Source organism: Mandrillus leucophaeus, unplaced genomic scaffold (assembly GCF_000951045.1).
Source record: "Mandrillus leucophaeus isolate KB7577 unplaced genomic scaffold, Mleu.le_1.0 Scaffold309, whole genome shotgun sequence".
Classification (NCBI taxonomy): Eukaryota; Metazoa; Chordata; class Mammalia; order Primates; family Cercopithecidae; genus Mandrillus; species Mandrillus leucophaeus.
In genome coordinates this window covers 3830825-3842010 of record NW_012103243.1, presented here as the reverse complement: position 1 = coordinate 3842010, position 11186 = coordinate 3830825, and the positions used below count along the sequence as shown (strand labels likewise).

General features: G+C 35.7%; 1 protein-coding gene across 1 annotated transcript in view; it reads right to left on the bottom strand.

The window, feature by feature from the left end:
• USH2A (Usher syndrome 2A (autosomal recessive, mild)) overlaps positions 1-11186 on the bottom strand; it is an 813932-nt gene that overhangs the window by 278431 nt on the left and 524315 nt on the right. The window contains exons 38-39 of the mRNA XM_011987398.1: positions 2966-3116; positions 2275-2417 (exon numbers count right to left, since the gene is read on the bottom strand). Coding sequence (XP_011842788.1) covers positions 2275-2417; positions 2966-3116 — 294 coding nt within the window. The remainder of the gene's footprint in view (positions 1-2274; positions 2418-2965; positions 3117-11186) is intronic.

The following is an 11186-nucleotide window of genomic DNA, read 5'->3' as shown; positions in this document are numbered from 1 at the left end:
AGAGAGAGAAAAAGAAAACTGCATTTTGGTGAGCAGGGGGTGCTGGTCAGGATCATGTATGAAGCGTGATTCTGGCATGGACCTGTCAGTATGGGTGGTTTTATAAGCAACGCTTTGTAGCCTTGACAGAAAAACTGCTTGTGCCCAATGCCAATCACTCAGTCTTTGTCAACTCAATTGCACATCCTCTCAGAGACAGCATCCATCTCCACTGACATCTAAAATATACAGTACCCTGTCACCATGTCTCAGGGGTGAGTATGTACTGCTAACATAACCTGCAGGTACACATGGCCTCCTTCCAGTTCTTTGCTATGTATGTGACTTCACAGTGTACACACAAAGCAGAGGAAGGAAGGGTTCATTCATTTTGAGGAACGGGTTTAAACAAAAATGACGGTTATGAGTTGATACCTGCTATTTATTCAAGTGTTACTAATTCTTCCTTAAGGACAATGAAGGGTTAATAGCATTCACTTTGAACTCAAGCCCTAAATATCACAACCATAGTAGGGTCTCTGTGTATGAAAGTTCCAACCACTTACATGTATGGTCTGTAAGACTTGTTTTATAGTAAAATGAGACCAAAGGTAAGTTTGCTCAACAAAGGAAGCTATGCTAATTGGTATTTTACAATATGTTGGACTTTTGCTTATTTATGTGCTACCTCCCTGCCAATAGATGGCAGGTCATGGCCCTCATTCAGTAAAAATTGTGGGGAGATTACTACTGAGGAGGTTTGAGTGTTGCCCTTTCTCTAGGGGAATAAAAAGTGCTGTGCCAAAAAAAAAATTCTTTCTCCCTTCTTCCAAGCATTCTATTGAGACATCACCTCTGCAGTGGGTTGAATAATTATTTTTGGCTAATCTTTATTTAGTGCCATCAAGCATGCTGCTGTACATAAGAAGGAGATTACAAACCTATCTTCAGTTGTTTTAAATGTTTCTTCAGAAATCTATTTTGAGTGTGAATTCTTCAGTCCATAAATCTGGTGATCATGGCGTCCAGATTCCCCGGAGTGTATGTAATGTTCCTCCTAAAAGGTGGCGAATTAATGCTTTCTGAACTTTGGGTGCCGTTTATTGTACTGCTGATAATTTACTAAATGACACCCTTGAGAACAAAAATACTGAGAGTCCCCTTGCAAAGTAGCTGACTTTCTCCCAGGGAGTAATTACGAATTGGAAGAAATGGATTAAGTAATATACATTATTGCTCATAATGCTGGCTTTTTTTTTTTTTTGTAAAAATAAAGTCAACTTTAAACAAGATAGATTGTACTGATTATATCTCATTTGATGTCTTATCTTCACTAAAACAATGCAATTAAAGGTATTATAGAAATAAAACAATATATTTAATAAACAATTGATATTGTTGCAAATACCATATCCTTGTGTTAATATCTAGGCTTTTAAAAGTCACTTAACATTCTCATTGGATATAGAGCCAGCTTGGCAATGGGCCAGCAGAGAACATCTCCTAAGAAGCCTGTGATTAAAAGACTTGACAAGATTAACTCAAAAAACCTAACTGTTCAAAGATACAATGTCCTTATTCACTCTGTGTAGCTTGATTTAATTTCCAACTTTTCTTTAAAAAACCCTCTACTTTCATATATATGCTTTTATAGAGGCAATTTGTATAAAACCAAATGTTATGGCCATGTATTTTTCTCAAATATAATCTAGCAAATATATGCAAAAATAACTTTCTAGTGAACCACTGTAGAATTATCTTTATTGGTTGAATAAGGAAATCTCAATCCACCTTTTGTAATACACTGCTATCAGATTATGCTTCTCTATACTGAAGGTTGTCTTTGGGGTATGAGTAAAAGCAGGAAAATGAAACCTGTTTCCAGGAACAAGTATATGTAAGCAGCCTCATGAAGTAAGGTCCATATTTCATTTTCTTCTGCCTGCTAGAATTTCTCCGAAACAGAGAACATTCAGTCATAAAGCAGAAGATGACAACCTTTCTCTTGCAGGGCACCAAGATGTACCCTGAAGGACAGAATGGGGCCATATCATAATTTGTAGTGAATTACTTTGTCCTGTCTGTAGGCCTAACCCTCCAACCCTCCAAGACCACATTATTCTTCTTTCTGGAGAGACTGACCACCTTTGCCCCACTCTTGCCCTAGAAAAGATTATTGTCACTAAACGACAAGTAAATAAGGGAGGTTCATTTCTTTGCTTTGGAAAAAACTGAAGACATTTTAAACTCCCTAATGTAGAAGACATTTGGCTGTGTATTGTTCAGACCACTTACTGTCCTCTGCGGTCATGAATGGAATCCAAGAACTATGTGCACTGCCAAATCCATTGGAGGCAACCAACCGAAACATATACTCTGTGTACGGTTGGAGATCACTCACTTCATAGCTTAACGATGCAGAAGGATTAGAAAATAACCTGTATGGGAAAGAAATGTCAATTAGGAAGTTTTCAACATTCAAAGAAATAAAAGCAAATAAATTTCTTACTACAAAAAATTTTAGAAGATGCCAACATACATTTAAGTACTGTAATTTTCTGCCATCAAATGAGATCTCTTTTAAAATAAATGGCCATTGACTGAGAGTTTGTAATCTTGTGTTTATATGAAATGTAAATGCTAGTAGTATTGAGACTGACTGCCATGTTGATTTGTACAGTAGGTGTTATAATTTGTTAGTGACAGTTCAAACATTATATTGTTAGTTTCATTGCTTTTTGTAATGCATGTGCTCATGAAAAGTTTCAGTGGGAAGAATTCTTACTTTAAAGGCCATATAAGTGAAAAATAGATAATTTTGCAAAGCAAATGATTATCCTCTAAGTAGTCTGGGTTTTTTTTTTTTTTAACTTTTAAAAGGTAACCTATATTTTTTGCAAATGAGAACCGACCTACTCTTCAAAAATGTTATGTCTATATTATGTAACCCAGCTGATAGATAAAATGGACAAGGTAGAATGCTCACTCTAGAAATTCATGGGTGGAGTCGCCAGACCTCATCTGGAGTTGGTATCTGGGAGAGCCAGGAGCGTTATTACGAGCTGGTGTAGACCAGACAACCTGAAGACTGGTTGGAGTGGCAGATGAAAGCCTGGGAGGCAGCACGCCATCTGGAGCTGTCGAAAAACACAGATGAATTAGAGCAGAGAAAACTGTGGAGAACATATGCTGGATGGAATCGAAATGCTCCATATACTGGAAAAACTGTTCCTCAGGATCAACAACAATGTTAAACATGGTCCATTTAATTTAACATTTTCATTCCTGAACTCCTGTATTTCCTTATTGTTCATTTCAACACAATTACATTAGTATTTCAGTCTTAAAAGCCGGCCCCCAAACAGCAAGACAAATGAATATGCAGCACATTCCCACCTGTACTTCTGTTTATCTAATTGAAAACATGGAGGGAATTTAGTGAAGCAAATATTAAAGTACCTTTTTAATTTAACTCTTTGTTCAACAGACCAAGCAACTGAACACTGAAGCAGTCCAAATCTCATATTCGTCCCCCCCGATATCATCCATTGCTGCCTTAAATCACACCACTACACATGAACACAATGGCTTTATTTTCTTTCTTTCCTTTTTTTTTTTTTTTTTTTTTTTGAGGAAGGGAAGTCCCTTGCTAAAATTGTATTTTTCCTGGAATGATAAATAAACATAAGTGGTTGAATATAGCATATTCCAGCCTTAATGCTCATCCATGAAAATATAAAAATTAAACATTTTTCCCTATGTGTGTTATACAGTTATCCCTTCTCACAGTTATCACTTCTCCTGCCCTTATTCAATTTTGCAAGTTAGAGCACACATACCACTTTTTCTAGTCTAGTTGAGTCTCCAGCCAATCTGTTCTGACTTCAACATACCTGCTTGGTACAATTTACCAGGGAAATCTATTTGAAGGATTCTAGAAGCCCTAATAGGAATGTGTAAAACTAGAGCCTATTCTACTAAAAAAAATTGATGACACTGGTTATTTAATTAATTTTTTCCAACAGGTATACCTCAAATGAGCCTGTCATATCAGCATGTTCTAAATCAAATCAGTTTGTTCCAAAGCTATTCAGAAACCTGAAAGCAAATTCAGCAAAACGCTGTGCCTTTAGGAAAATGACCTAATGACTCTGAGCCTGTATTTTCTGATCTTTAAAGTAGGTATAATATTTTTCCTTTATAGAATTGTTGTGAAGTTCAGAGATCATATAAATAAAGCACCTGATTTTAGACCCTGATAATTACTAGCTGCTAAATATTATTACTATTATTACATTGGACTGACCTGAACTTTCTTAGCATAATTTAATTGCTAGTATGACACACTTTGTTGGGAACATTCTGATTATTCTAATATAGGTTCCTAATGACCACAAATTACCAGAGGCCATTGATGAAGAAGGAGAAGTGATCAAAATAATGAGAATAAATGAAATATCAGGGTCCATTTTCAACTTCATTTTATACATAACCTTGTGTAGTGTGTCAATTTTATGTACTCTCCAATTCAGAAGAAGCTGTCTGTGAACAATGAGGCTAATGAATGACCAGTGATGAGAATAGAAGAATTAGATTACATGTTTCATCAATCTGCTGTAATGGGTTTGAGTTCATTAATAATTCATTCATTTGTTCAATAAACATTTATTGAGGCTCCACTCTGTGCTAAGCAGTACTCTTCATGTAGAAGGAGAACAGCACTGAATAAAACAGACACGACTCTTGCCCCTAGGTAGCTTACATTCAAGTGGAGAGAGCAGGTGATAAACAAATAAGTATTGTGTACACAATAATATCAGGTGGCCATAAGTGCTTTGCAGAAAAATAAAGCAGGGTAAGGAAAGAGAAGGTAAAAAGAATTGTGCAGTTTTAGTTACTAGGTAACAACTTCAATTCGATGGGAAGATTATAGGAAGAAAATGCAATTCAGTGATATTTGAACAGAGACCTCACTGACATGAGGGAGGCAGCCATCCAAATGTCTGGAGGAAGAGCAATCCAGCCAGAGAGAGCAGTACATTCAGAGGCAGTAAGGAGGAAAACATTCTGGTTGTGTTTAAGGAACAGTAGGAAGGTCACCGTGGCTAACATGAACTAAGGAGGAGAGAGAAAGGAAAAGTCTTCACAGGAGTTGTAGTCTTCATAGGAGTCGTAGTCTTCACAGGAGTTGTAGGTCAGCATATATGTGATATTTAAAGGCTGAGATGGTGAAATAAACTAGAAGTGAGTGTTGATAGAATGAGTATAGAAGAGGTCTGAGAACTGAGCCCCGGAATCCACCAAAATGTTGAGGTCAGGAGGAAGCCTCTATAGCAAAGGATACTGAGAAGGAGTGGTCAGTGAGGTAGGAGGAAAACTGAGAAGGTATAGACTGGAAGCCAAGTAAAGAAAGAAGGCACATGAAAAAGGAAGGACATCACATGAAAAAGGAAGGACGTATCAGCTGTCCCAACTCGGCTGAGACTTTAAGGAAGAAGAAGACTGGGAGTTAAAATTTTGCATTTGGCCAAGTGCAGGTGTTTGATAACTGCAAAGCACAGATGCAGTGCAGTGCTGGGCACAGCAGTCTGAGCTAAGGTTGTGAAGAGAATGAGGGAGTAAAGAGCAGATACATTGAGCTTAGACAACACTTAGAGGGAATTTATTCTAAAAGGGATTAGAAAATGGGGCAGTAGCTAGTGAAGCTCATGATATCAAATGAAGGTTTTCTAAAGACTGGAAGATATTGCAGCATATAAGCATGTTTATTGGAAGAATCCAGCATAGACTAGGGGAAATGATACTGTAGAAGAATGATTGCCAGAGCAAAGTCCTAGTGCAGGAAGAGAGAGGTGAGTCAGTGCACAGTTGAATCAACTGAGAGTCAGTGCACACTGGCTACCAAACAGAGCAGGGATAGTTCTCGCATTGTGCAAAAGTGAATGGACAGATGAAGATGTAGAGCAGTGAGTAGATGCAGTGACAGAATAATAGCAAAGATCTCCTTTGATGATGCCCAGTTTCTCAGTGAGCAAAATAAAAGCAAAGGCTCAGTGACAAAGTGTGTGGATGAAATGGACGCTTGAAGAGAGAGGAAATGATATGAAATAATTCTCTCAATTAGTAAAAGTGTGGCATGACTGGAAAGTGCAATAAGATTGCTGCCCAGGGCCAGCTATCCACTTCTTAAGTTCACATTTTTGGTTTGAAGGACATTCATTGCTAAAGGCTTTTTAATTGATATTTTATCTATGAACACAAATGGTTTTAAACAATCATAATTTCTTATTTGATTTATATACTTTGATTTATAATAAGTGCACACTTAGAAAAAAGAACATTGTGAAAACACAGGCAAAAAGTAAAGTGCAAATTGCATACAATGTATCACATATAAAACCATGTCTCTTATTTGATTATTTTTGTCTAATTTTTCTACATCAAGGAGTATAATGTAATTGAAAATCCAAATTCTGAATTTCAAGTCATTAGCCCCCCAAAAAACAGTTTTTAATATGCACAAAAATCCCTTATGTGTTAAAAAACTACATTGCCTTTCTATTAAGAAAGTAGGAAGAAGTGCCCCAAAGTAGGTTTCATAATAATAATAAAGTGTCATGAATTCTCTTCTGAGTAATAATAAAACAATATGCTCCATTAAATTGGTACACTTTGAATATATTAAATTGTGAAATATTTCCAAAAAGAATGGTCATCTTAAATTATTTATATATAACCACTCATTCTGTATGCTTCCAGTAACACTGAATTCTGAAAACCTTCCTTTCCCCTCTGTTTAACCCCTTTTATCCTAGATTTAATCCTTAGAGGCTCCTTAGCACCAAAGCAATAACTGGGAGCCAGCCATAATTCCGCTGCTGGTTTCTTAACAGAAGAGCCCTGTATCCATCAGCTTGATATATTGTCTCCAAGATGCTCTGTTGCTCAAAAAGCTTCTCTCAAGTTTAATATGACCCTCACGGGGTAAACACTCCAAGACAACCGCCTGAATCAACACATCTTGTCCAGTAAATACTAATTCTACACAGCGACTAGATAAAACAGCTACCCCAATCTATAAATTCAAAGGAAGTGGGTTTTTAATAAAATTTCGAATTTAACCTGCTTCAGAAGACCAAATTCATACAAAACATTAAGCAATAAATTAAATCACAGATTGGAATAACGAGATGGTATAATCTCTTGAATGTATAATTTTATTACACTTTAAAATGATATACATCACTAGACTCTTATCTATATGAAAAATGAAAGAAAACAAAAAGCCAAATAGACAATGACCGAGACATGTCCTAAACTCCTCTAAGAAAACAAAACAAAATAAAACAAACAAAAAAGCAAATATAAAATGATTTATTTACACATGTCCTAAACCTTTGCTCCCTACAGATTTATAAAACTCTGGGGGTGAGCTCTCAAAGGCAAAAACAGAGGCTTTACAAATGTAGTTGGTGACTACCAAGTCTGTGGGGACAAGAAGAAGAATATTTTAGGGAGAAAATGAATTCACTGTGCTTTCCATATGCACTAAATTGTTTCTCAGGACATCCCACCAACGTGTTACTTTTGTGGTGTGTTTTTTTTGCCTGTGTGTGTGCATTTCAAAATAGTGAAATAAAATGCTGTATTAAAATATCAAATAAGCCTGTAATATTTTGTATCAAACTTAATTCTATAATACAAGATATTGAATACCACTCTGCACAAGGTTCTTGTTAGAGGCAGGGAAAGGGCAGAATAGGTAGAAGGAGGAATAAAATAATCTACTTTATGTTTAACAGATCAGACCTGACTCAAATAACTATATCACCAAAAAAAGAGTACTCTGAACAAAAGAGGTATAAATGCTACGGGGCACTCGGAAGTAGAAACTCACTTCCAGGGGTACACTGGGCCTTGTCTTTCAGAGATCCCTGGCTTGCAGAGGCACTGCCTTGGGGGTGCTATCAGTTGTTCATCCAGGTTAATCATGTTCTCAGCCTCATTCCAGGGCCTAGGGCTCCCACCAACTCTTTCTGTGCTCATTCCATTTAGATGTGGTGCTTCTTGCTGAATTCACTACGAATCTGACTCTAGCCTACCCCGAATTACCTCCTCACTTCAGGGATTACATTTTTGGCATTCTCATTTAGGCTTCTCTCTTAACATTAGAGAAACAGTGGCCTTTTACCTATATGCTGCATTACTGAATAGCCTGGCACATATTCAAAATCCTTGGATTACACATTTCTTCATCATTTCCTGAAATAGCTATGTATGAGCAAGGGTTTTAAATTCTACTTTCCAGAATGGAAAATTAAAGTTCAGACACATATATTGAGTCATTGAGTCATGAACAAATTGAAAACAGAAGGCAAGACTCGATTTCCAGTCACTAAACCATATGTCATTTAAAAAGATATTAATTATGAGGAATATGCAGATGTGCTAACAAATGGACAGTCAACCTTGAACACAAGGATGCACAAACAGAGCAGCATTAAATAGTAACAAGTAGGTTAAAATAGATTTCATATTCACAAAACAGTCTTTCATCAGAGCGAACTTTTTGAAAGCATACTATGTACAAGGTTATTTAACATAATTATTTAGAATCCTTAGAATTACACTCCAAAATTGTAGGGTTTTCTCTTTGTAGGATAGACGGAGAAGGTGAGGCTCAGAGAGAAGTTAAATATTTTATTTCAAATCACAGAACTGATATAACTAGCACACTGAGGATTCTAACATGGGCCATTTTAAGTTCAAAGGCAGTGTGCTCTTAATTTTACATCATGAAACAGCCTGCCATAGTAAATGATTTATAATATAGACTATTAAATGTATTAAATAAATATAAAAGCAAACCATTTACATTATTAAATAAATAAGTTTCAATAAATGTTGGATTTATTTTCTGTCCAGGTCATATTCTTAAACAGTACCTCCTCGGTCTTATTTCTTTATCATAGCAGGGATTCCCATCATTTCACAAGGTACCACACATAGAACTACTAGCATGAATTTGGCACATCTCCAGAATTAGTCAACATCTACAGAAATTCAATGAAACGTAAAATGGAGAGGTCTTCATGTTAGTGAGAGAAAAAGTATATTTTAAAAATTGTGTTTTCGTAGGTATGTCATGGATCTGATATTTGACCATAGAATATTAAAAAATAAAACAACAGAATCTTAAAATCAAAAGGCAGAAAGCTTAAAAGTCACCAACTTTATCTTCTCATCAAATAAGGAATCCTTGCCTAGAACATCCCAGAAGGTGACCCCAGGCCTCTGCATGTTCCTTACCAGTGACATGGAAATAGTCGCTTTGCAAGTTGTCCCATCACATTATTGAATAGTCTTTATCACTGGAAAGTTCTTTCTGATGTAGAACAAAGAATTCTATCGGTTCTACAAAACTTAGGGCAAATATAACCTTTTGTTCACATTGAGACCTTCTGAGTGAAATGGGACACTCGAAGTGATTAATAGGAGTGAACCGAGTTGCAGCAGGCATAAACTGGGACTATTTTGGGCAAAAGGGGCATATGGTTGGTCATGCTAACAGCACCGAATTCCTTAGGACCTTACCTCTAATCTCTAATACCTGGACTAGAACCTCAGGTATTTTTAAGCATTTGTCCTCCTCTTCACTAAATTTCCCCATTTCAGTTTAAACATCCTGTTCTCTCCAACTAGTTTCCATGTAGTATGTTTTCTCAACCATTTTCTACCCTGGTTAACTGATTTGGATGTGTTCCAGTTTGAGAATGTCTTTTGAACTTACACTCCTTGTGTATTGTGACCACAGCCTGCCACAGGAAGACACTGACTTTCCTTTCTTCAAGTGATGCTGCTGAAACTTCACTGAGTATCTTAATTTTGGCCTGCTTAATACTGGAGTTCATCAAGTTCATTTGTATCAGCTATGTAGCTGACTCAAAATGGTCATATAGATAGCTAAAGATACCAGATTAATTATTTTCTAATGTATACATAGTCTTAAAGGAATATTAAAGCAGCAGAGTAATTAAAGACACGCCATAATGCCCAACACACTGCTCTATCTATGAAAGAGCCTATAAAAACTGGATGAATGGATGATCAATGGTTAGAAAAATGGATGAGCTGATGGGGGGAAAGATCTGCAGAAAAAACTATTTCTCTAATTAACCTAACAATTGTTAGGATCGAGAACATATTTTCTATTTACAAATAAATTGCAATAAAATATGAAAAATATTTTTAACATAAATGAGATTAATTGCTTGGAGGTATTATCAAACTAAATCTGAAATACTACTTTAGAGTACATTCATTTGATCATTCATTTCTCTCAATGTTCTTATTTCACAGATATAAAAACTGAGGTTAGAAAAGGCTAAGCAACATGTCTCAACGAATGATAGATAGAAACCTGTGGTTTCATATACATCCCTTTTGTTTTCACGACCATCGTTCATCTCTCAAAACCTCGTTGAATTTTAAATTTTAAATTTAAGTCTAATTATTGCTTTGTCCCATGATAAACCAAGGTAATGGTAACATAAACCATTTGAGAGCAGATATGCTTTTTATTTATCTTTGTAAACTTCAGAGCACTTAACAAATTTTGAGAGTTTAGTATTGGTCATCAAATACTTGTTAAACAAATGATAAAATTTAGTTCTTGGAGAACTAAAGAGAGCTCTTTTAAAAGTACTATCAAGTACTATCTGCATTTTCCTAACTACAAATATGTTTATGATATAAACTTTGAAGGTTATAAAACAAATGAAGAAAACAATCATCCATAATTACACTACCTAGAGATAGCCACTGTTAAATTATTATAGATAATCTTTCCTGTCTTTTATTCTATACAAATAGATGTGCACATAATTAAGAAAAACATTAAGATGAATACTTACATATTATTTAGTAAACTTTATTTGCTTTACCATATATGCCAGTAAGTATTTTTGGTAGCATGACTTTTCAAATAATTGCACGTACTATTTTTATAGATGCAGAACATTCACTTAATAAAGATGACATTGATAGATACTGAATGATGCATCTTTAGGGATACTTTTTAGAGTTATTGGGTAAGCATGAATGAATGCTCTACCATTTCAGATATTAGTTGACTAATTGTTTTCCAGAAAGTTGAATTTATACTACCATCACTAAGGTATGAGTGGTCTGTTTCCCAGTATCCTCAT